The sequence below is a fragment of the Heteronotia binoei genome, chromosome 5 (genome assembly GCF_032191835.1).
Source record: "Heteronotia binoei isolate CCM8104 ecotype False Entrance Well chromosome 5, APGP_CSIRO_Hbin_v1, whole genome shotgun sequence".
In the NCBI taxonomy this organism is placed as follows: domain Eukaryota; kingdom Metazoa; phylum Chordata; class Lepidosauria; order Squamata; family Gekkonidae; genus Heteronotia; species Heteronotia binoei.
Genome location: NC_083227.1, coordinates 137,148,995 through 137,170,988, shown reverse-complemented (window position 1 = coordinate 137,170,988; position 21,994 = coordinate 137,148,995). Strand labels below are relative to the sequence as shown.

Here is a 21,994-nt window from a genome sequence, read left to right as displayed (position 1 = left end):
CTGGACATAATTTATAAAGGCTATACGGCCTTTAGTGGACCAGCCTGGTTGCAATATGACCAGGAATTTCGTATGAGGGCCGCCCTGTATCCATCCCTTCAGTGGGATCGGATCCATCAGCAGCTTTGGCTGCAGGTGATGTCCCCGGCTAGGCCTAATCTGGGTGATCGCTCTGACAGCGGTCACTTGGTAAGTAGGTCGTCCATTGCCGCTTCAGTTTCAGCAGGCTCTCCCCACGCTACAGCAGGGCAGGCGGTTCAACCCCGCTCACTCTGCTGGGATTTTGGAGCGCTCGGGGTATGCAACAGGAAAGCGTGCCAATTTAAGCACGAGTGCCCCATGTGCAGGGGATCCCATTCTTTTGATGAATGCCCTAAAGCCCGGGGGCGTAGGAATCCAAAGAAACCTGGAGGGAGTGGGGGAGCCTTTCCGCCCAAAAAAGGGACCCAGCCCGGTAAGGGTGGGTCCTCTTGAGCAGTGGCTGGCAAGGTATCCTAGACGAGTTGATGGGTTGTATTTGTTGGAGGGTTTTAAGTTCGGTTTTAGGATACCTTTTAGGGGACTGAGAGTTCAGTTTGTGTCAGGAAACCTTAAGTCAGTTCAGGGTTTGGAACAGGTTGTGAGGGACAAGATTGCTAAGGAAATGGCTGAGGGTAGGATTTTGGCCCCCTTTTCACATCCTCCAGTGAGTACTCTTAGAGTCTCACCTTTGGGTGTGGTCCCTAAAAGACGCCTGGTGAATTTCGTTTGATTCATCATTTGTCTTTTCCCAAGGGTAACTCAGTGAACGATGGGATTCCGGAGCACTTGTGCTCTGTAAGGTACACCAGCTTCGGCCAGGCTATTGCCGTGGTCAGGCGTTGTGGGGTGGGAGCAGAATTGGCTAAATGCGATATTAAGTCTGCATTTCGCCTTTTGCCTGTCCACCCCGACGATTTTGAGCTCTTGGGGTTTTCATTTGAAGGCTTTATTTCCGCGGACATTGGTGCGCGGATAGTTGGCCTGATTCGTGGGCACGGGTAGGAGTGAACCGGGATCTCACGTTTCTCGAGTTCTTTCCCATTTTAGTCGCGGTTTGGCTGTGGGGGAAGGATATGGCCAATCACACAGTTCATTTTTGGTGTGATAATATGGCGGTGGTCCACGTCATTAATTCCCTCTCATCCAAATCGGGGAGGGTTATGAGATTGGTGAGAGCCTTCACTCTGCATTGTTTGCGGCTGAATATTTTGTTTTTAGCCGAACATGTTCCTGGGGTAAGTAACGGGGTAGCTGACGCTCTATCTCGTAAACAGATGGGGAGATTTCGTCAGCTGGCACCGGAAGCAGACGGAGAGCCGGTGCCAATGCCCCAGGAGCTATGGCTGATTGGAGAGCCGAAGCCTGCAGAGCGATAGGTCTAGCCATTGCACCTAGCACTCGGAAGTCTTATGAACGGGCTGTGCGGCAGTTTGAAGACTTTAGGGCTGAGGTAGGGTATCGCAGGGTTTGGCCCCTTCCGGTGGAGGAATTGCTCCATTACTGTGCCTCGCTGAGAGGTAAGGGGTTGGCAGTGCGATCCATCAGGGGGCGCTTGTCTGCTCTGGCTTTTGCCAGCAAAGCGCTGGGTTATAGGGAGGATACAGCAGACTTTCGTCTGCGAAAAATGTTGGAGGGGTGGTCTAGAGAGGCCGGTCCCAGGGTTGATACGCGGAATCCTGTGTCTCCTTTGATTCTGTGTGGTTTAAGGAGGGTATGGGACGTGGTGTGTGCTTCGTCTTTTGAAGCTTGCTTGTTTCATGCCGCGTCCTTAGTGGCCTTTTTCGGGGCTCTTAGGGTAAGTGAGCTGGTGGCTCAGTCTGGGAATGATGTCTCTGGCAGGGCTCTGCGGTTGGGGGACTTGCAGCTGTCTGGGGGTAAGGCAGTCATTACTGTCCGTCGTTCCAAGATGGATCAGTGGCAGCGTGGTACTACGCTCGAGCTTGGTAGTTGTTCCGAGCTTGAGCTTTGCCCGGTTACCGCGTTGGCTGCTTATTTAGCAGTCAGGGGCCCCAAGGATGGGTTTTTGTTTATGCATGTGGATGGTAAGCCATTAACAAGACATCAGTTTTGGGCCGTGACATCCCGGGCTTTGGGTGAGCTGGGGTTGTCAGGAGTGCGGTTTGGGACCCACTCCTTTAGGATCGGGGCGGCCTCTACGGCGGCCGCCATGGGGTATCCTTCCACCTCTATTCAGAGGTTGGGCCGGTGGCGTTCTTCAGCCTATAAGACATATGTGCGACCTTTTTTCAGGCCGTGAGTGGCTTGTGGGTTGGATGTTTATTGTTCTGGTTGTGTTTAACTGTTTCTTTCTCTTTAGATGCTGCTGTTCCTGGCCAGAGGAGCCGGAGCCGAGTTCTCATCTGCGGCCATAGCCACGTGTTTTGGGGTGCTCTTCAAGCACGGAGAACTGCGGCTGGCTCTCAGCTGGGACTCAGTCAGCATGCTGTTATCGAATGGCAGGGGCGTCGGGGCCTTAAGTGGCCGGGCCTGCTGCCTTTATTGTTTAATGATAGAACGGGTCCTCCTCCTCAGATCTTACTTGTTCATCTGGGTGGTAATGATCTGGGGTTATTGAAGGGCAAGGCCTTAGTTTGGCAAGCCTGAGATGATTTCCAGCACATTCGGAGCGATGGCCAGGGACCATCATTGTGTGGTCAGCCATGCTGCCCCGCCTGGTGTGGCATTGTGCTTTGGAGCCTGCAGCTATAGAGAGGGCCAGGTATAAGGCAAACAAGGAGATTAAAAAGGCGCTGGAAAGGGGGTTGGGCCACTTTTTGCCCCATCCGGACATTTCGGTGAAATGTCCTGACCTCTACAGGGGGGATGGGGTCCATCTCTCGGAAAAGGGTCATATGCTTTTCCTGAGAGATTTGCAGCAAGGGTTGCGGGTGGCTTTGGGCCTCCCGGTGGGCGCTAAGCCCTAAGTAGAGACTTGGCCTTAGTAGTGGCAGGTTTTTGGGGTTTAGGACACTATGCGGCTAGGGGAGGACTGCGAAGCATCCCCCTTTTGGGGAATTTGGGGTCTGGCATGAACAACCTTGGGGTTTGGAGACCCGAGTTGGAGATTGCAGACTGTCCAGGAGGCTTGGCTAGAGGGTGCCTTTCCGCCGAGACGTGCGTCTGGGTTTGGGGCCCTCTGGTGCGGGCCTCCCTGCTGGGCCTGCCTGGAGGGAGCTGAGTTGCTCAGCTCCGGCTGGGGGGCTGGGTCTCTCGCCCGTTAATGGCAGGGGAGCGGTCGCGGTGACCCCTAGCCCTGGCCAGGCCGCTGGTGGGGTTCCCTTGCTGTTTATGCTGTTAATTAATAAAGTGGCCCAAATTTTATTCCAATGCATTGTGTCTGACTCTTCATTCCGACCTTGGGGGGCAAAGCCTCTCTGAGATCTCAAAATTAATGGCTGTAGGTCAACTGTTTGGGGAGTAGGAGAAGAGCAAGAGGAGGGGAGGGAAGACATCTGATCACCTCAGCAATACACAAAGGTATTTAAAAAATGCACTTCACATTTTGAGTTTCAAAAATAACAAAATATTTTATTTAACATAGAGGGGAAAGGTCAGGTAAAATCAGGGTTAAAATTTCTGAGGCAACTCAATATAAATAACTCTGCGGTAAAATCAGTACATGCATTTGAGGCTAATGAGAGTTTCATAAGCTAGTCACAGTTACTTAATTTTTTTTTTTATTTTGAGAGGCTTTTGTTCCAGTGTGCCCTCAAAACACTCCAGTACACTTTCTTTGATTATTCTTGAACTTTTAGTTTCCAGAAGGCTGTTACACTCTTTTCAGTACCCAAACCCCTTTTCTTTTTTTTCTGAATAAACAATTTTTATTAGTAACATATGGTAGTAGAACTATAACTACAACTTATAAAAAGCTTAATATATATTAAGAAAAAGACCATCATTCTACCCCACATCTTACTTTCTCCCACCCCTCCCCCAATTACTTGACCCCCGCCAGTGTTATTTTCTTTAAAAAAACAGATATTAAAGGTACCCTTAACTATCAAGAAAAAAAACGAAACAAAAAAGAAACATAGGGAAGAAGAACCCCCTTCAAGAGTTGTATTGTTATCTTAAAAATCTTAATCCTCAAAAATTGTCCAATGTCCTTTTATTTTCCACTCTTTCTCTACATATCTTCTGAATTTCTTCCACTCTTGGTTAAAAAGTTCTAAATCACAGTCTCTTAATTTTCTTGTTAATTTGTCCATTTCACTCCATGACATAACTTTCATAATCCAGTCCCATTTTTCTGGTATTTTTTCTTGCTTCCACAACTGCGCATACAATGTCCTAGCAGCTGAGAGCAAGTACCATATTAATGTTCTATCTTCTTTTGGAAATTTTTCCATTTGTAATCCCAGCAGAAAAGTCTCTGCCTCTTTATTGAATTCATATCCCAGGATCTTAGATATCTCTTGTTGAATCATTTGCCAAAACATTTTAGCTCTTTCACAAGTCCACCACATATGGTAGAAAGAACCTTCATGCTTTTTACATTTCCAGCACCTATCTGGCATCTTATTGTTCATCTTTGCTAATTTTTTTGGAGTCCCAAACCCCTTTTCTTGAAACATCAATATACATCTTGGCCGTTTGCCCACTTACCTTACCCCGGAGCGACGTCCCTCTTCACCGCGCTGCGTCTGCGCGGATTTCGCACAAACTGCTGCGCAGCACCAGGAAGAGCCGCGTAGTCCCGGGGCTTTTGTGTCGCAAATGTAAACCGCCAAAAAGCAGGTTTACATTTGCGACGCAAAAGCCCCAGGACTACGCGGCTCTTCCTGGTGCTGCGCAGCAGTTTGTGCAAAATCCGCGCAGATGCAGCGCGGTGAAGAGGGACGTCGCTCTGGGGTAAGGTAAGTGGGAAAACGGCCTTTGAGTTTTTAACTGACTCTTAAGGTCTCCAAAGACAGCTTCTAACCACATCAGACCAGGGCTCTCTGTACTCTCCAGTGCTAACACCCTGTTTAGACGAGGTAGGCAAATTCTTTTCTCTGTCTAGGAGATCTATTCCCTTTCCTTAGCTCAAATGGGAATCTCCATCTAAATACCCACTTGTCCTTGCCAACTTTTCCTAGTTCTCCTGTCTGCGTTAAACTGCTCTCAGTCAAAACTGAATTCCAAATGAATTCTCCTCCTCAGCATTCAGCTCTAAAGTCTCTGGGCATTTTTGCACTGACCTTAATCGGCAGCGAAGCCCCTCTTCACCGTGCAGGATCTGCGCGGATTTCGCACTAATTGCCGCGGAGCACCTGGAAGAGCCGGAAAGTCCCGCGGCTTTTGCGTCGCAAATGGAAACTGGTGCTTCACTGCCGATTAAGGTCAGTGCGAAAACGCCCCTCTCTCTACTCAATTAATGCTAGCCAATCAGATTGCTTGGAGCAGCCGGTCACTCAAGACTCTGTTTCTGTGAAGCACTACTAAGCTTTTTAAAAGTACAGTTCATAATAGCAAGATCACATGGTACATCTATTCATGGATTGTACTCTTTAAGATGGCAAGAAGGGACAGGTACATGTTTGATTATTTCCATTTAAAAATCCTAGAGACAGTAGCCATCCTTACAGAGAATCCTATGTTAACCCTTTCCCCCAACATCTACATTTCTCTGTGCAGGCGGTGAGTTTTATGTGAGCAAGGTTCCTAGCCTCCAGGTGGAGCCTGAAGATTTCTCAGAATTACAAATTATCTCCAGACTACAGAGATCACTTCCCCAAGAGGAAATGGCAGCTTTGAAGGAAAGATTCTATAGCAGGTCCCTCTCCTCCCCAAACCCTGCCATCCCATGGACCCACTCCAAATCTCCAGAAATTTCCAAACTCAGAGTTGGCACCTCTGTATGTTTGAAGGGGTATGATCAAGTAAAGCTTTGCCTCAATTAAATTTTAATTGGGAGCATTTAAAATGGTAGTCCTGCCCTTTGTAGGTGGGGAGACTGGATGAATATGGAGTGGAAGTGGGGTGAGTTTGTGGTCACAGAACTGCTCCCAGGCTCTGTGTGTTAATTCTGCAGTATGCACAGATTGTTTGTATGAAAGAGAAATCTGTAAATAGGTAGCAGTAAGGCTTGTCTCTGTGATCTCATCCCAAACACATATTCAGTCTACCTAGAGTGAATGGCTCCACAGAATTTAAGGTGTTAGGGTACCTCTTTGTCAGTCCTTTCCATTTCTTTTATAGATGACCCTGCACACCTTCACCCCTTCTTTGCTTTGAAAAAGTTCTGTATTACAGTCCTATTGTAATGGAACTATTGGGGAAGGAAGGCTGCATGATATAGCCTGACCTTGTCAGATCTTGGAATCTAAGCAGGGGTTGTACCTGCAAGGGAAGGCAATGCAAACCACTTCTGCTTCCCACTTGCCTTGAAAGCCCCTTTCCATAAGTAGGCTGCAACTTGACAGCACTGTTACGCACATGCAATGGAACTATTGGTATGGGAATATCTGAGGCAGACATAGGCAGGTGCTTCAGTAAGCAAAGAAAAAAAATAATTGTCTAGTCTAACAAATCCTCTCAGATACTCTCTGTGACCAGCTATATATTTACCAGGCTTGATAACATTCTGTTCTTGACTTCAGTGCCACTGCTTGTAAATCTCCAAACACACTTTGATTACAGACAGACAGAGTTCAGGCTGGCACTGAAGAATTTCTTCACATCTACTGTTTGTGCTTCCATCTACAATTCAGGGAGCTTGCTTTGACAGATGGTATTGGGGAAAAAGTGTTTTATGAAAGCAAACATGATTTAACAAAACATGATGAGTGAAACTGCAGAAGTGCAGATGCTGGGGGGAGGGGGGGGCTTCTATGTCCCTGCTCCTTTCACAGTTACTAGCTCTTTTCAAATTCAGTGTAAAAGGATAGTATAACTGCACACACAAAACCAAATAAATGGCTATTCACAGTTTAAAAAACCACCTTGGTTTATATTTCCAGCACTCTGGAAAGTATGAATAAATAAAGACATCCATAGATCAGGGATGTCAAACTCATTTGGTATGAGGGCCAGATCTGACATAAATGAGACCTTGTCGGGCCAGCCATGTTGGGCCTGGCTATGTGTGTACTGATTTAAGATTAGGTAGCAGAGACATAAACTTTATAAAGGACACAGACAAAACACAATTAAAGATTTTTTTAAAACCCACTTAAAATAAAACATGTTTAAAACATTAGCATTTGTTGGTCTTTAAGGTGTTTTCTTTGTATCTCTCCCATGGGATCCAGGGAACTGGGCAAAGGTAGCTCTGGTTCTTTCCTTCCTTCCCCAGGAGACCAGGATGGGGAGGAGCCTCAGCCAAATGAAGGAAGAGAGGCTTGGCTCAGTAGCTCTGCTGTGCAATTGAGAGCCTGGCAAAGCAAGCTCTCCCTTCTCCCTTCCTCCGCAAGGGAGAAGACTCAGCCAATGGAGAAAATAGAGGCTTTGCTCTGTAGCTCCTGTGTGATTGAGCAAGTCTGGCAAAGCAAGCTGTGATACAGAAGGAAGCAAGAGAGAAGGAGAAAGAAGCAGAGGACAGCCAGTTGCTCAAGGGCCTGATAGGAGCCCTCCAGGGGCCTGATTCATCCCCCGGCCTGCATGTTTGATACCCCTGCATAGTTTAGCATTAATATTTTTAGGTAATATCTTTTGTTAAAATAAATTATATAATCTTAGCACCTTGGGCAAACATTCATGTCCAAAGGTCAACTAACCTCCATGCTTTTCAAACTAATCCCTTATGCCAAGGCCATATGACTTATGGAAAACATTTGTTCCAGCACTAGAGATAGAAAACATACACTGATCAAAGAAATCTGATTTATTTTTGCAAGCATAAGAAAGATGTGGTTGAAATGACAGTGGCATTATATGAGGTACTGATTGACCTCTCACTCCCCTCCACCAAAAAAAGCAACACAAGTAGATGAGCACCCATCTTTTCATAAATTGAAATTGCTTTTCCCCCTTCCATTAAAATATCATTAATGGATCCACCACCACTACCACACTGCCGCTGCCACCACCACCACCACAAAAAAAAAATCCCAATCCTTTAGGAGTTGTATGTTTCCTTTTACAGAAAATTTGTAAAATGTAATGCCAGGTAGAAGAGATGCAAACTTATAAAGGACAGACAAACACAAAGATTTTTTTTAAAACTTAAAATAAAACATTACTCCTCAGTCTTAAAGGTGCTTTCTTTTCTTTCTCCTGTGCAATCCAAGGAACTGGGAAGAGGAAGCTGTGGCTCTTTCCTTCCTTCCTTGGGGAGCAGGAGGGGGAGGAGCCTTAGCCAATAGAAGAAAGAGAGGCTTAGCTCAGTACCTCTGTTGTGCAACTGAGAGAGCCTGAAAGCAAGGTATTCCTCCCCCAGGGAGGAGCTTCAGCCAATGGAAAAAACAGAGGCTTTGCTTGTAGCTCCTGTGCGATGGAGCAAGTCTGGCAAAGCAAGCTGTGATGCAGAAGGAAGCAAGAGAGAGAGGAAGAAAAAAACAGAAGCCAGGCAGTGCCTTGGGGGCCTGATAGGAGCCCTCTGGGGGGCTGATTTGGCCCCCAGATCACATGTTTGACACCCTGAAGTAATGATGGTGCAAGCATAAGCTTTCTTCCTAATCAGATCAGTAATATTTACCTCATGATTCTGGTTGGAGGAACTGGGCATATGGAAGAACTGTCACCTGTAATTAGCCTGCCCTGTGGTAATGTGAAGCAAATCTATTTGTTCATGAGGAAGGATATTTACTTCTTGAGATCATGACCAAAGATAGTCCCAAAGTGCTAATTTTACAGTTTCCTTGTAAACCGTTATGATGACCTCTTCCTTCACTCATCAGAGGCAACATTTTCCCTCTGTTTTTCTGTTCCCTTCTGTGACTGAACTGCCCACATAATATGTCTTCTTCTTTAGTTGCCCCACCCTTTGTCAGTTCAGTATTTTAGCTTTTCGGCACAGTCCAGCAACTTGAGGAAAATATCAGGAACCTTCTTTAGGTTAAACCACTGATAATGGCACTTGAGAAATTTTAAAATTCAAAAAAAGAAGAAAACTTTATTCAACATGGAGGGGAAAGGCCATGTGAATTCAGGGCTTGAAATTTCTGAGGTAAACCAGTTTTTGCACAGACTTTAGTTCTTACGTATCAGCTAATTCAATGCTGCAGCCAAGCATTGCAGCCAAGAAGGTCTGAGCGCCTGCTCCGGCTGCAACGCCACTGAGGATGTTCTCCGCAGCTGAGAACGAAATGTCTGGAAGGAAAACTTTCTCCAGTAGAACACGGCACTTGATCCCGAAAGATTCTACAAACCCTAATAATTAAAATTTCTTGAGCTTTCTTGCAGTTTCTTGAAATCTTATATTGAGAGGCTTTTGTTTCGGTATGTTTTCCCTTAACATTCCAGCATACTTATTTTTTGTATCTCTCAAACTCTTAGTTTCCCAGAAGATTGGCGCACGCTTTTCAGTATTCAAACCCCTTTTCGTTAAGATTCCATAGGCATTCACACCAGACCAGGGAGCTCTGTATTCTTCAGAGCTATTTTCCCTCTTCAACTGGGTAGGGAATCTTCTCTCCCTAGAAGACCTTTCCCTTTCCCTTGGCCCGAATGGGAGTCCCCATACACTTCCCAAATCTCCTAGCCACTTCCCCCCGTTCTCCTATCTGTATTAAACCACTCTCAGCTAAGGCTGAAATCAGACTCTCAGTCAAGGCAGAATTCTGGCATTTTCCAGTAAAGGCACAAATTTGACACTCTCCTCACCATCCAGCTCTCTCAAGACTGTCTGCTTAGCTGATGCTGTCTAATCAGATTTCTCAGAGCAGCCTGTCACTCAAGGCTCTCTGGCTCTGTGAACAGTTAATACTTCACGTACCTTTATTATGTTTGCACAGTACTTTGAGACTTTTTAAAAGGTGCAGCTTTTTACAACTGCATTTCTATGCATGCCATAGTACACATTCTCAGATTCTTCTAAATAGTATCTAACTTTTGTATTTACATATGTTTTGAAGGTATAGCAAGCTTGTGGCTGTTAAGAAGGTCTGGATCAGGTCAGTACCTGAATGGAAGACTGCCTGGGAACTTTAGCTATACTGTTCTGAATTCCATGATATAAGAAAGGAGGATTATGAATGCGATAAATAAGCCCTTTCCTCATGGTATTTATTTTTTAAAAAAGGTTTTGGCTATAATGGTATCTAACAAGCAATCATTTTGACCAATTAAATGACCATACCATGAAGCAATCTTACAACTGAAACTGTGCACCCACGTCCCTGGGTTGCTTATCCATGTCCCTGTGGAAGTACAAATTAACCAAAGTGGAGACATTAGAATCTATGTAAGGTGTACTATGGTGAAATCATGTATTCTACGTGCGATGTGCTGTGATTAGGGATTTCAAGGGGTTTTTTTCAGGTTTGGTATACTGAATCCCAAAATACTGGTATTTCCTGATATTCCCAAATTCCAATACTAGTATAATATTGGGATTCAGTAAATATTCAGGATTCCTGAATTTTTTCAGCTCCATTGTACTCTATAGTTATACCTTATAGTTAATGGTCCCCATAGGGTATAATGGAGAACCAAGGGGGGGGGGTGCTGTTTATCAAGGTAGAGGTCCCAAATTTGTAGCATAGCTGCTGGTGCCTCTCCTCAAAAACATCCCCAAGTTTCAAAAAGTTTGGAGCAGTGAGGTACAATTCTATCATTTCAATATAGAGGGAGTTTTTAAATGGATCATCATCCCTTTAAATACCTTCTCAAAGCTGCATGAGCAGCATGACTCTGCAAATGAACTCTGAAGGCATTTAAACGGCTTGCAGTCCCTTTAAGCATCTTCTCCAAGCAGTGAGTTCACCTGGAAGGCATTTAAAGGGACTGCAATCACTTTAAATGCTGTTAACTATGACTATCTGGCAGTCCCCCCCCCCCCGCCCAAAAAAAATAAATCTTAATATTTTCAGGACTTTTTGTTATTGTTTGGCCATTTCAGATATAAAAAAAAAATGCCCAAAGAAATATCCAGCTGAAAAAAATCTCCAGAAAATACCAATAAAGTCAGTGGGGTTTTTTTGGATTATTATTATTTTTTGCTTGGATTTAGCTGAATGTACATGGTACAGCACACCCCTAGCTGTGACCAGTGTAAAAGTAAGTGACCTTGAAACTAGAACAAACTGATCTGGCTCATCCCATGACCAGCTGCAGAGAAAAGTTACTAAGTCAGTTTCAATGGAAAATTCCAAGTTTAAGTTCTACCTGACCGTGCTTATATGGGGGAGGGGGGGGTGGACTATAAATGTGCTTGGGAGATGTAATCCTCTCCCGAAGATTCTGCTTTTGCTGTATTCTACAATTGTACAATGAAGAATTCAACAGCTTTGGAAATTACTCTTTTTTATCTTTCTTTGACACACATACACACACAACATTCATTCACAGGCCTTATTTCCATCTGTGAAATGTCGACAAGAATGCATTTATCACCACAGCACATATTTATCAAGGTAAACTTGAAATGGTACAAAAACCTGCAAAGGCAATTTGACAACAGGCCACAACAGAACACAAATAATAAATGTGTGTTTCATGGGCAATGATGGAATTATACTAAGCTATACTACATACATAGCTTTGAAGACAGCAATGCCTGGAACATCCTTTCCAGTCCTGAATAGTTTAAAGGAGGCCCCACAAAAGAAAGGTATATCTTGCGAGGGGGGAGGTCTTTCAACAGGGAGGGTGTGCTGCATTCTAAAAATCTGTTTGCTGGCCTAAATATATCAAAGCAATAGAAGAAAAACCTCAATTATTTTGTAGAGTTCAATACAATACTGTTTAAGTAGTCATAGCTGCCTTGCTTCCTTATTTGAACCAATTGCAACGGACAAACAATAGCAGCATACATGCCTGCACAGCACCCCTTAATTACAAAGAAGTATGTCACCCCCGATGTTTTACAGCCTAATTCAAAATGCTTTGCAAACAGAACTGGGAATTGTAGCAATCTGTTTAATGAAAAACAGTTTTCCACTTCACATTTGTACGGAGATTGATTAGACATCCCAGAAAACATCTGCTAAACAAAACCAAAAGTTAAACAGTAAATAGAAGAAACTCTTTGTTGGCTGATCTTTAGCCAGCTGCCAATTAATAAAGAACAGCTCAAACCAGATGCCAGTTCATAATAAACAGGAAAATCTAAGGGTATTTATCCTTATACATTCCTGAACATATTGTTCCAATGTTATCAATGATATTTTGTGTACAATCATATGCTGTTACCTATTGTTGTTTCTACTGTCTGTCTCCTGCCTGCTCACTTTCCCCTCACTTAGTTTCAAGTCCACTGGCTTCAACCACATGCTTATGAGGATACATTTTTTAGAGATGCTTGCTATTAGTCAGCACCTCATGACTCTTTCCCAGTCTTTAGACAGCCATCAATCACAAAGCAATCACACAACTGTCTGGAACATTTTGCCAATAACTTTTTGGTTTACACTCCAGAGGCAGTTGACAAGAGCTGAATTAAAACACCTGGTTTCTCTACGGTACTTGTTGAGCAGGCTTCCCTCTCTCCCATGAAAAGGAAAGAGAATTGAAGTGAATGGTTCTTCAAGGCCACAGGATTCAGATGGACATTCACTATTATTACAACAAACAGTTCACTAACATTTTATCCTTTCTGTTTTTATCAAGCCTTGAAGCAAGACAGAAGATACCAAGAGGGCTTGACAACAAAAGCCAAATTGTACAATGAGGAATTCAACAGCTTTGGAACAACTACAGTCATCTTCCTTCTATAACCAACCTGGCATCCTCACAACAATATTTACAAACAAGCCTTTATTTACATAAAATTCCACTAGTCCAACACATGTTTCTGTTAAACCATGAAATCAGGGTGAAATTATGTCTGTAACAAGATCCTTTGCCACACCACAACATTGTAAAACAAACATACTAAAGCAACTCTTGCAAATTACTTGTAACAGGATTTCTTCTTATTTGCTTTCAGTTTTAATACCTATTACAGTTGGATAAAGTCAAGTGATTTAATTAATACGTCAGATCATCAGATTAGGAAATATCTATATAGAAGCACTGACCAAATGCACACTATTCCCTAGAGTTTATGCTAGCACTGCTAAATTAGACCTGATGACAAAAAGATCTGTGAATGGCTTTGTTAATTATTTTTTCTCTACATAACAGCTCAGGAGGAACCATTTTTGGACTGAAGTCATGGTATGGAATGGGTGTGTGTGTTGGTGGGGAGAGGATGAATATACCACCATAAATGTTACACTTCCTATATACGTTCCACAGAAATCTATACTAATGAAGTTATATTTAGTCAGTATTTGTAAAAATGATACAGCATAAAGTTTCATCCACTGAAACAACTCAGCATAGCAGAATATCCTAAGATAATGACAAGCTATTGTTTCAGACAAGCACCTGGATAACGTTTAAACTGATACATTTATTTAGTTTAGTAAGCATTCAATATTTGACCAAAAAAAGCCCTTTTAAAACTTGAAAGTTCACACTTTTTCAATTGTTTATACCAAGGTAACTCAATGGTGACAAATTTATGGAGGGAAAAACCCTGCTGTTCACTTACCTTTTCTTCTTGTGACTTCAAAGCTTCTGGATATCTATAAGAAAAATATATATATTTAATATTTAGAAATACAATTGTACCTAATCTGCATACAGATTATCACTTGCTTTTACATTTAAAGACATGTGATTTCTCTAATAATAAAAAAATGCAAACTAAAATTTTAAATTGGTACATAATAACTCCATTATAAATACTAAACATTTTTCTTCCAATAAGAGTAATATAGACAGAAGAACTAACGGATGGGGAAAGAAAGAGATTATTTCCCTCCATAGCAACTGCTTTCAACAAAGGATAAGGATGCTTAGGACTGAAGCTTAAAATGGCAACCAGAAGTATGCCAATTAATGGAAATTGCTTCTTTGGTTCATACCAGACTACAATAATGAAGTTACAAAACAAATGTTTATATATAAATGTTGCCACCTTGTGATTTCCCCCAGTTATTCTCATGGTCTTACTGTTCAGAAGACACACATACACACACACATATATATATATCCTGAACAAACACAGAACAATCACAACTTTTCTCTAGATTTTGGGTTCAATCCTGATTTCAGAAGAAGTCTTAACAAAGGATAAAAGGATAATTCCCATCTCAGTTTCCCTTTCATTCTGTCTTTTTTATTATTAATACAAACAGATTTTTTTTTACAAATAGAGAGTTAGAATTGCATGGTGTCTAAGATGAACTTTAAAAATCATTACAAGAGTTCTAGATATAAACACTGCTAGTCAGTGTCAAGATTAATAAATCACTCTCCAACATGCTCAAAAATACATGTGCTTGTATAGCTAAAAGTAACTTTCCCCCCTTAAACTATCAATGGCTTCCTAGTTTGACACTGGAAAACCGCTTCAACATTTAAATTTCACCCACATATTTTTATTGCTAGGCTTAACCACATTTAAATCAATATTAATTCGAGCATGGAAATGAATAACAATTATTGACATTTTGATAGCCATGGAACATTTAAAGGCAAAATTGTTGAATGCCAAATGATCTGAGAGCACTACTCTAAATTCCAGAGATAGGCCATAATCCAGCAAAGGATCACATTCACTTAAACCCACAGTGACCACTGACATCTTAGTCCTGGATTGTTTCTAGGATTGCCAACTCTGGTTTTGGACATTCTTAGAGATCTGTGACTGGTGCCGGAGGACAATGGAGTTTAGGGAAGGAAGGGAGCTCAGTAGAGAGATTACATCCAGGTCAAAAGTCACCTTCTCCAACTCCTCCCCTTCCTGTGAAAGGTCACTTAATTTCTCATTTGAAATTTCCTGCCTCACATCACTCAACCTAAACAAAAAAGGAAAATGGAATTCATGGTTTGTTTTTTAATCAGTAAGGAGTAGACTTGCCAATCCCCAGGTCCCAAAAAGCCCCATGTGAACCAGCTTTTATACCAAATTACATAACAAGAAAAACCATTCATATAAATAATTGTATTTAACCCACATATATTACTTTCATCAAAACAGCCATAATACTCAGTCCTTTGAACAAAAGGAAGCATTTACACCAAGAATTCTTTTCCTTTATATGGTAAAATTGTCCAGCTTTTCCATGTAATCCTGGTGTGATATTACCAATGATGAATGTCTCTTAATGGATGCAGCCAAATAATTCAATTTTCAAAGAGGAAAGGGACAAGGTTGTACTAATACCCTTGTTTCGCAAAAGCTTTTTCAAGCTATAAAAGACCTCTTAGCAGAGACTTCTTCAAGCTGCAATAAACCTCTTGGTAGAGAGCATATTCAAGCTGTAATAGACATCTTAGCAGAGAGCTTCTTCAAGCTGCAATACACCTGAATAATATGATAAAAAGCATACAAAGATTCAATAATGCACTAAACCTGTTACACATAAGCCATAAAACATTTAAAACACTGAATAAAAACAGCATACCTCTTAGCAAATTCTTAAAGCAAAAGCAATCATAGCCCAAATGTTTTCTAACTGAACACCCAAAGGTGCTGCAAGGAATACAACTTAATGGCTTATATGCATCAGGTGCACCAATTCACAATGTTCCTTAAAGATACAGTATAACCTACTACAGCAATATCCAAAATATAGTCTCAAAAAGAAATTAAACCACATACATCTGACTGTAATTATAAAAAACATGTCAAGTCCCAATCATTATTGAGACCATGAGGAAATAGAGTCCTTAATTTGAAGATCATATGCATTTCATGTTGGTGTAACCATTTGCTGCAATCCATCCTACCCTGCAATCTTGTTGGAAATTTCAAAAGTACACAAAAACGCAATGAATCTGGTTCATGATTATACTGAATGAAATGCTCTACCAAAGGAGCATCTACCACACGATGCTTCAATCTAGATTTATGTTCTAACACACATGCACAAATGGCACGTGTAGTTGACCCCAAATAAATTTTTTGACATGGGCACAGAATCGCATAAATACATCTCTGTGTAGCACAGATACTTTAGATATTCTTTAGATATATTTTATATCCTGTTTCTGGATGTACAAACACCGACATCTGTAATGATAGACCACATGCTAGGCAGGCACCACATTTAAAGTGCCCGCCCCCCCCCCCCGCTCTTACCACATTACGTTCAGGCTGCACAATATCAGCCCTAACTAAACAATCTCTCAATTTTTTAGTTCTACTGAAACCCATTCTTGGTATTTCATGACAACCTGGCACATCCTGCACCACAAACCAATATTTTTTAATGACATTATAAACAGACTGACTCAAAGGGGAAAACTGCATAGCACAAGTAATATTACCATCCACATGTTTACCCGGGGCCTAGGGTGGCCAGACCGTCCCGGGCACCCGGGAATGTCCCGGTTCTGGCCCCCTATTCCCGCCTCCCGGGCTGGCTATACCGGGACCATTAGAGGTCCCGGTTTAGCCAGCCCCGGAGGCGGTGGGCCGCGGGCACCGGCGGGGAAGGCGGCGAGTGAGGGAGGGAGCATCCCTGCGTGTGCGCAGGGACGCTCCCTCCCTCACTCGCCGCCTTCCCCGCCTGCGCGCGGGGCCCGGCGGCGGTGGCGGAGGCCTCTCCGTGGCCTCCGCTGGTCGCTGGAGGCCCTCCAGAGACTCTGGAGGGCCTCCAGCGACCAGCGGAGGCCACAGAGAGGCCGCAGAGAGGCCGCGGAGAGGCCTCGGAGAGGCCGGCGCTGGTCCCTGGAGGCCCTCCAGAGACTCTGGAGGGCCTCCAGCGACCAGCGGAGGCCGCAAAGAGGCCACAGAGAGGCCGGTGCTGGTCCCTGGAGGCCCTCCAGAGACTCTGGAGGGCCTCTAGCGACCAGCGCCGACCAGCGGAGGCCGCGGAGAGGCCGGCGCTGGTCCTTGGAGGCCCTCCAGAGACCAGCGGAGGCCCTCCCCGGCCTCCGCAGCTACCGCCAGCCCCGCCAGCAGCACCAGCCGCCCGGAGGAGAGGCGGCCACCCGCCCTGGATGAAGGTAAGCAGGGAGGGAGGGGGCCGAAGGCGGGGGGGCGGCTGGCGGGAGGGGGCGGCCTTCCTTCCTTCCTTCCTTCCTTCCTTCCTTCCCTCCCTCCCTCCTCCCTTCCTTCCTTCCCTCCCTCTTTCCTCCCTCCCTCCCTCCTCCCTTCCTTCCCTCCCTCCCTCCTCCCTTCCTTCCCTCCCTCCCTCCTCCCTTCCTTCCCTCCCTCCTTCCTTCCTCCCTCCCTCCTTCCTCCCTCCTTCCTTCCCTCCCTCCCTCCCTCCCTCCTTCCTTCCTTTCTTCCTTCTTTCCCTCCTTCCCTCCCTCCCTCCCTCCTCCCTTCCTTCCCTCCCTCCCTCCTTCCTGCCTTTCTTCCTTCCTCCCTCCTTCCCTCCTTCCTTCCCTCCCTCCCTCCCTCCTTCCTTCCTCCCTTTCTTCCTTCCCTCCTTCCCTCCCTTCCTTCCTTCCCTCCCTCCCTCCCTCCTTCCCTCCCTCCTTCCTTTCTTCCTTCCCTCCTTCCCTCCCTCCTCCCTCCCTTCCTTCCCTCCTTCCTTCCCTCCCTCCCTCCTTCCTTCCTTCCCTCCTTCCCTCCCTCCTCCCATTCTTCCTTCCCTCCTTCCCTCCCTCCTCCCTTTCTTCCTTCCCTCCTTCCTTCCTTCCCTCCCTCCCTCCCTCCTTCCTTCCTTCCTTCCTTCCTTCCTTCCTTCCTTCCTTCCCTCCTTCCCTCCCTCCTCCCTTCCTTCCTTTCTTCCTTCCTTCCTTCCCTCCTTCCCTCCTTCCCTCCCTCCCTCCTCCCTCCCTTCCTTCCTTCCCTCCCTCCCTCCTTCCTCCCTCCCTCTGGCCAGCCCTGGAGTAGACAATACTGACTTTGGTGGACCCAAGCACTGATTCAGTGTAAGGGAGCTTTGTGTTTGTGACTAGACTAGACAATACTGACTTTCGTGGACCCAAGCACTGATTCAGTGTAAGGGAGCTTTGTGTTTGTGACTGGACTAGACAATACTGACTTTCGTGGACCCAAGCACTGATTCAGTGTAAGGGAGCTTTGTGTTTGTGTCTTCTGGTGCAATTTTGTTCTCAGATCCTGTATTTACTTCATCAGTATATGGGATAAGGCACTTTCTCAACTGTGCTGCATAATGCAGCCTATTTATTTTGTCCTGTTGGCTCTGTTGGCTCTATCTGCGCCACCTTCATCACTTTCGGGGTGTGGATCCCCCAGTGGGGTGGTCTCCCGACTCCCTCCGCCGGCTGTTTCTGATAGCCCTGCGCCCCCTCTTTCATTTGATATGTGTCCCGTGCAGGTGCCACCCTCCCGCCGGGAGATGCCGCAAAATGAGCCCCCTTGAGGCTTATGGCAGCAGGCTCGGGGGAAGCGAGCTAGACTGCTGTTCTTTTGAGGGGTTATAGAGTGTTTCGAGCCCGTCCCTGTGGCATCAGTCCCATCATTGTGGGGCCCAGGGGGCCAGCGCAGCGGCACGCTGAAGCAGCCTGTCGGTCACTTCCGGGTTCCTGTCCTGCATCTCGACCTGTGTTATTAGTGACAGGCTGCTTCAGCTCCTTCAGGACACATATCAAATGAAAGAGGGGGCGCAGGGCTATCAGAAACAGCCGGCGGAGGGAGTCAGGAGACCACCCCACTGGGGGATCCACACCCCGAAAGTGATGAAGGTGGCGCAGATAGAGCCAACAGAGCAAACAGGACAAAATAAATAGGCTGCATTATGCAGCACAGTCTCACTGGAATCTCACTGGAATCTGACTGGCTTCTCAGCATGGAACCCGTTCTCTCTAGTCTTCTCACTTTGAAAAAAGTAAAAAAAGAGTTTCATTTAACTTTACTTCCCCCTTTCCCTCTCTATAAATAATCTTGGTGTTTCCGGTGGTGATATTTGGGGGATTTTTGGGGACGTCACAGGAAGTGCTGTGAAGTCACTTCCTGTTTCCGGCAGTGGCATTTGGGGGAAATGATGTCATTTGGGGGAAATGATGTCACAGGAAGTGATGTCACTTCCTGCTTCCAGCAGGTGGCGCGGGGGAAATGATGTCACAGGAAGTGATGTCACTTCCTGTTTCTGGCAGGTGGGGTGGGGGAGATGATGTCACCGGAAGTGATGTCACTTCCTGTTTCCGGCGGCACGTCGTCACCGGAAGTGATGTCACTTCCTGTTTCCGGCGGCGCGCGCACTTTGCGCACCCCTACCTTCCCCCCCAAAAAGGTGTCCCTGGCTGACCTTCAGACATTATGGCCAACCTACCGGGGCCTTATGAGAGCTGTCAAACAACAGAGACCTCTGTGTTTGGTTAATTCTTGATACTGCCTTGGTCAGAATCCTGTCAGAATAGCCACAAGATTTAAATTGTTCACAAATCCTATCCCTCTCTTGTTCAAAATCTTGTTCCCTAGTTGAATTGCGTTTAGCCCTAACCAATTGATTGTAGGGCAAATTAGTTCTTAAATGTGCTGGATGACAAGAAGTAAAATGCAAAGGGACATTCTTATCAGTGGGCTTCCTATAGATTTTAACCACCAGGGTTTCATCCCCTGTCTTAAAGACACAGGTGTCTAAAAACGCAATTGACTGTCTATCACAGGTATGTAAATTTAATGGAAGGGTGTATATTATTCATCCACTGTATTAAGGGGGCAACTATAGACTGCTCCGCAATAACTGCCATAATGTCATCAATATATCTCTTGAACCAAATGATGGAACCAGAAAATGTATTAATATCCAGATTACAAAAAAATTGTTCTTCCAACTCAGCCATGAACGAACAAGCCAGACTAGGTGAAAAGGGACTACCCATAGAGACTCCCTGAACTTGTAGAAAAAACTGATCACCAAATCTAAAAAAATTATTTTCAAAAATCCTATATATTAAAGCTCTGGCCTCATCATGAGGTATGTTGGTATATAAAGAGGTAACATCCACGGATACCAAAACAGCATTGGGTGGAACCTTCAAGCCTTCCACCTGTACAATAAAGTCTGAAGTATCCCTAATATAGGTACGAATTTTAAACACCTCCAGTTTTGGGAAGAAGTCGAGATATTGACTCGAAGGTTCCAACACCAAAGCCGATGCGGACACTATGGGGCACCCCGGAGGGGGAAAAAAGTTCTTATGGATCTTAGGAAGCATATAAAACAATGGAGTTCTTGGGTACATGTTGCATAGACACTTAGCACCCTTATCAGAAATGTAATTCTACTGCTTCCACCACCACGATCTCAATAATTTCAATTATCCTATTCGTGGGATCTGAGCTCAAAGGTTTGCAATAGCTCTCATCAGAAAGTTGTCAGTAAGCTTCCATAAGATAATCCTCCCTATTTAAGATGACTATGCCACCCCCTTTGTCCACTGGCTTTATGACAATATCCTTATTGGAAATTAACAAATCCAAAGCCTGTTTATCCGGCCTTGAAAAATTACACCATCTGGGTTGGTAAGTACTCTCTAGCTGCTCTATTTCTTTAATAACACATTTCTCAAAGACCGATATCGAACTGTCAAAGTGTGGTAGTACAAAAGTAGATTTAGTCTTAAAGGGAGCCTCCTGTGTTGCAGATGTCATCTCCGAACTAAAAAAATCGTTCAATTTCAATTGTCTAAACAATTTATACAAGTCTACCCTAGTTTGAAAAGGGTCATAATATTGAGTAGGGACAAAACCCAATCCCAAATTTAGAACCTGTCTTTCCTTATTTCTGCCGTGATACTCTTTGTATGTTGTACTAATCCCCAAGTCCCAGCAGGGGTTCTCCTGCTTTCCCAGGTTCCTTCCCACCCCCAATCAAGGGGAAGCGGGGGGAAGCCAATCGGGGGCCAGCGGGGGGAAGCCCGGCCCCAAAGCCACCATGTGACTTTCCACCTCAGGAGGCTTCAGTCTCTGACTGGAAAGGTTTCCTCTTGGGATGGTGTGTCTGTGTTACTTTGAAGAAGTTGGCAGCAACTCGTGAGTAGAGATGCCAATCCCTCGCTTCAGAGTCACCAGAAATGGGGGGGGAGGGAAATGTCTGCTGGGCACTTAATTATTTCCTATGTGGAGATCAATTCTCATAGGGTATAATGGGGAATTGATCTGGAGGTATTGGGGGCTCTGGGGGGGCTGTCTTTTGAATTAGAGGCACCATATTTTCAGTATAGCATCTAGTGCCTCTCCCCAAAATACCCCCCCAAGTTTCAAAATGATTGGACCAGGGGTCCAATTCTATGAGCCCTGAAAGAAGATGCCCCTATCCTTCATTATTTCCTATGGAATGAAGGCATTTTAAAAGGTGTGCTGTCCCTTTAAATGTGATGGCCAGAACTCCCTTGGAGTTCAATTATGCTTGTCACACCCTTGCTCCTGGCTCCCCCTCCAAAGTCTCCTGGCTCCACCCCCAAAGTTCCCAGATATTTCTTGAATTGGACTTGGCAACCCTAGTAAGGAGAAAATTCGGTCTGAATACCCAAAGGAAGAATACTAGTGAACAGCAGGTGTGTCCCTCTTGCAATCTCCAACCAAACTCTAGACCAAGAATGTCAAACATGCAGCCCATGAGACAGATGTGGCCTGTGCAGGGCTCAAATCCGCCCCCCAAGCAACTTCCTTCTTCTGCTTCCTTTCCCAGGGCTGCTGCTACAGCCACATGGTAGCTTGCTCCCCTCCCCAGCTCCCAAGTGGCTCTTTGCTTCCTGCCTCTTGCCTCCCTCCCAACTCCACCCCCCTCAGAGCTCCATGGCTGCTTTCTACTTCCTGCAGGAGAGATATAAAGACAAGCCTCTATCTCTATTTTGCACGCACGCACACACACAAACACAGAGTTTCTGCTCCCTTCTCCAGGACTTTTCCTCCTCTTTTGGAGAGGAAAAGATGGGAGGAAAGACAGTTGGCAGCTTCAACACCAACATT

At 44.8% G+C, this 21,994-nt stretch overlaps 1 protein-coding gene across 2 annotated transcripts in view; it reads right to left on the bottom strand.

Moving 5' to 3' along the window:
* The window catches only part of FSTL4 (follistatin like 4), a 944,621-nt gene that overhangs the window by 875,844 nt on the left and 46,783 nt on the right, over positions 1-21,994 (bottom strand). For both annotated transcript variants that reach the window (XM_060240476.1, XM_060240477.1), the window contains exon 2: positions 13,643-13,676. In XM_060240476.1, the coding sequence (XP_060096459.1) occupies positions 13,643-13,676 (34 nt within the window). The remainder of the gene's footprint in view (positions 1-13,642; positions 13,677-21,994) is intronic.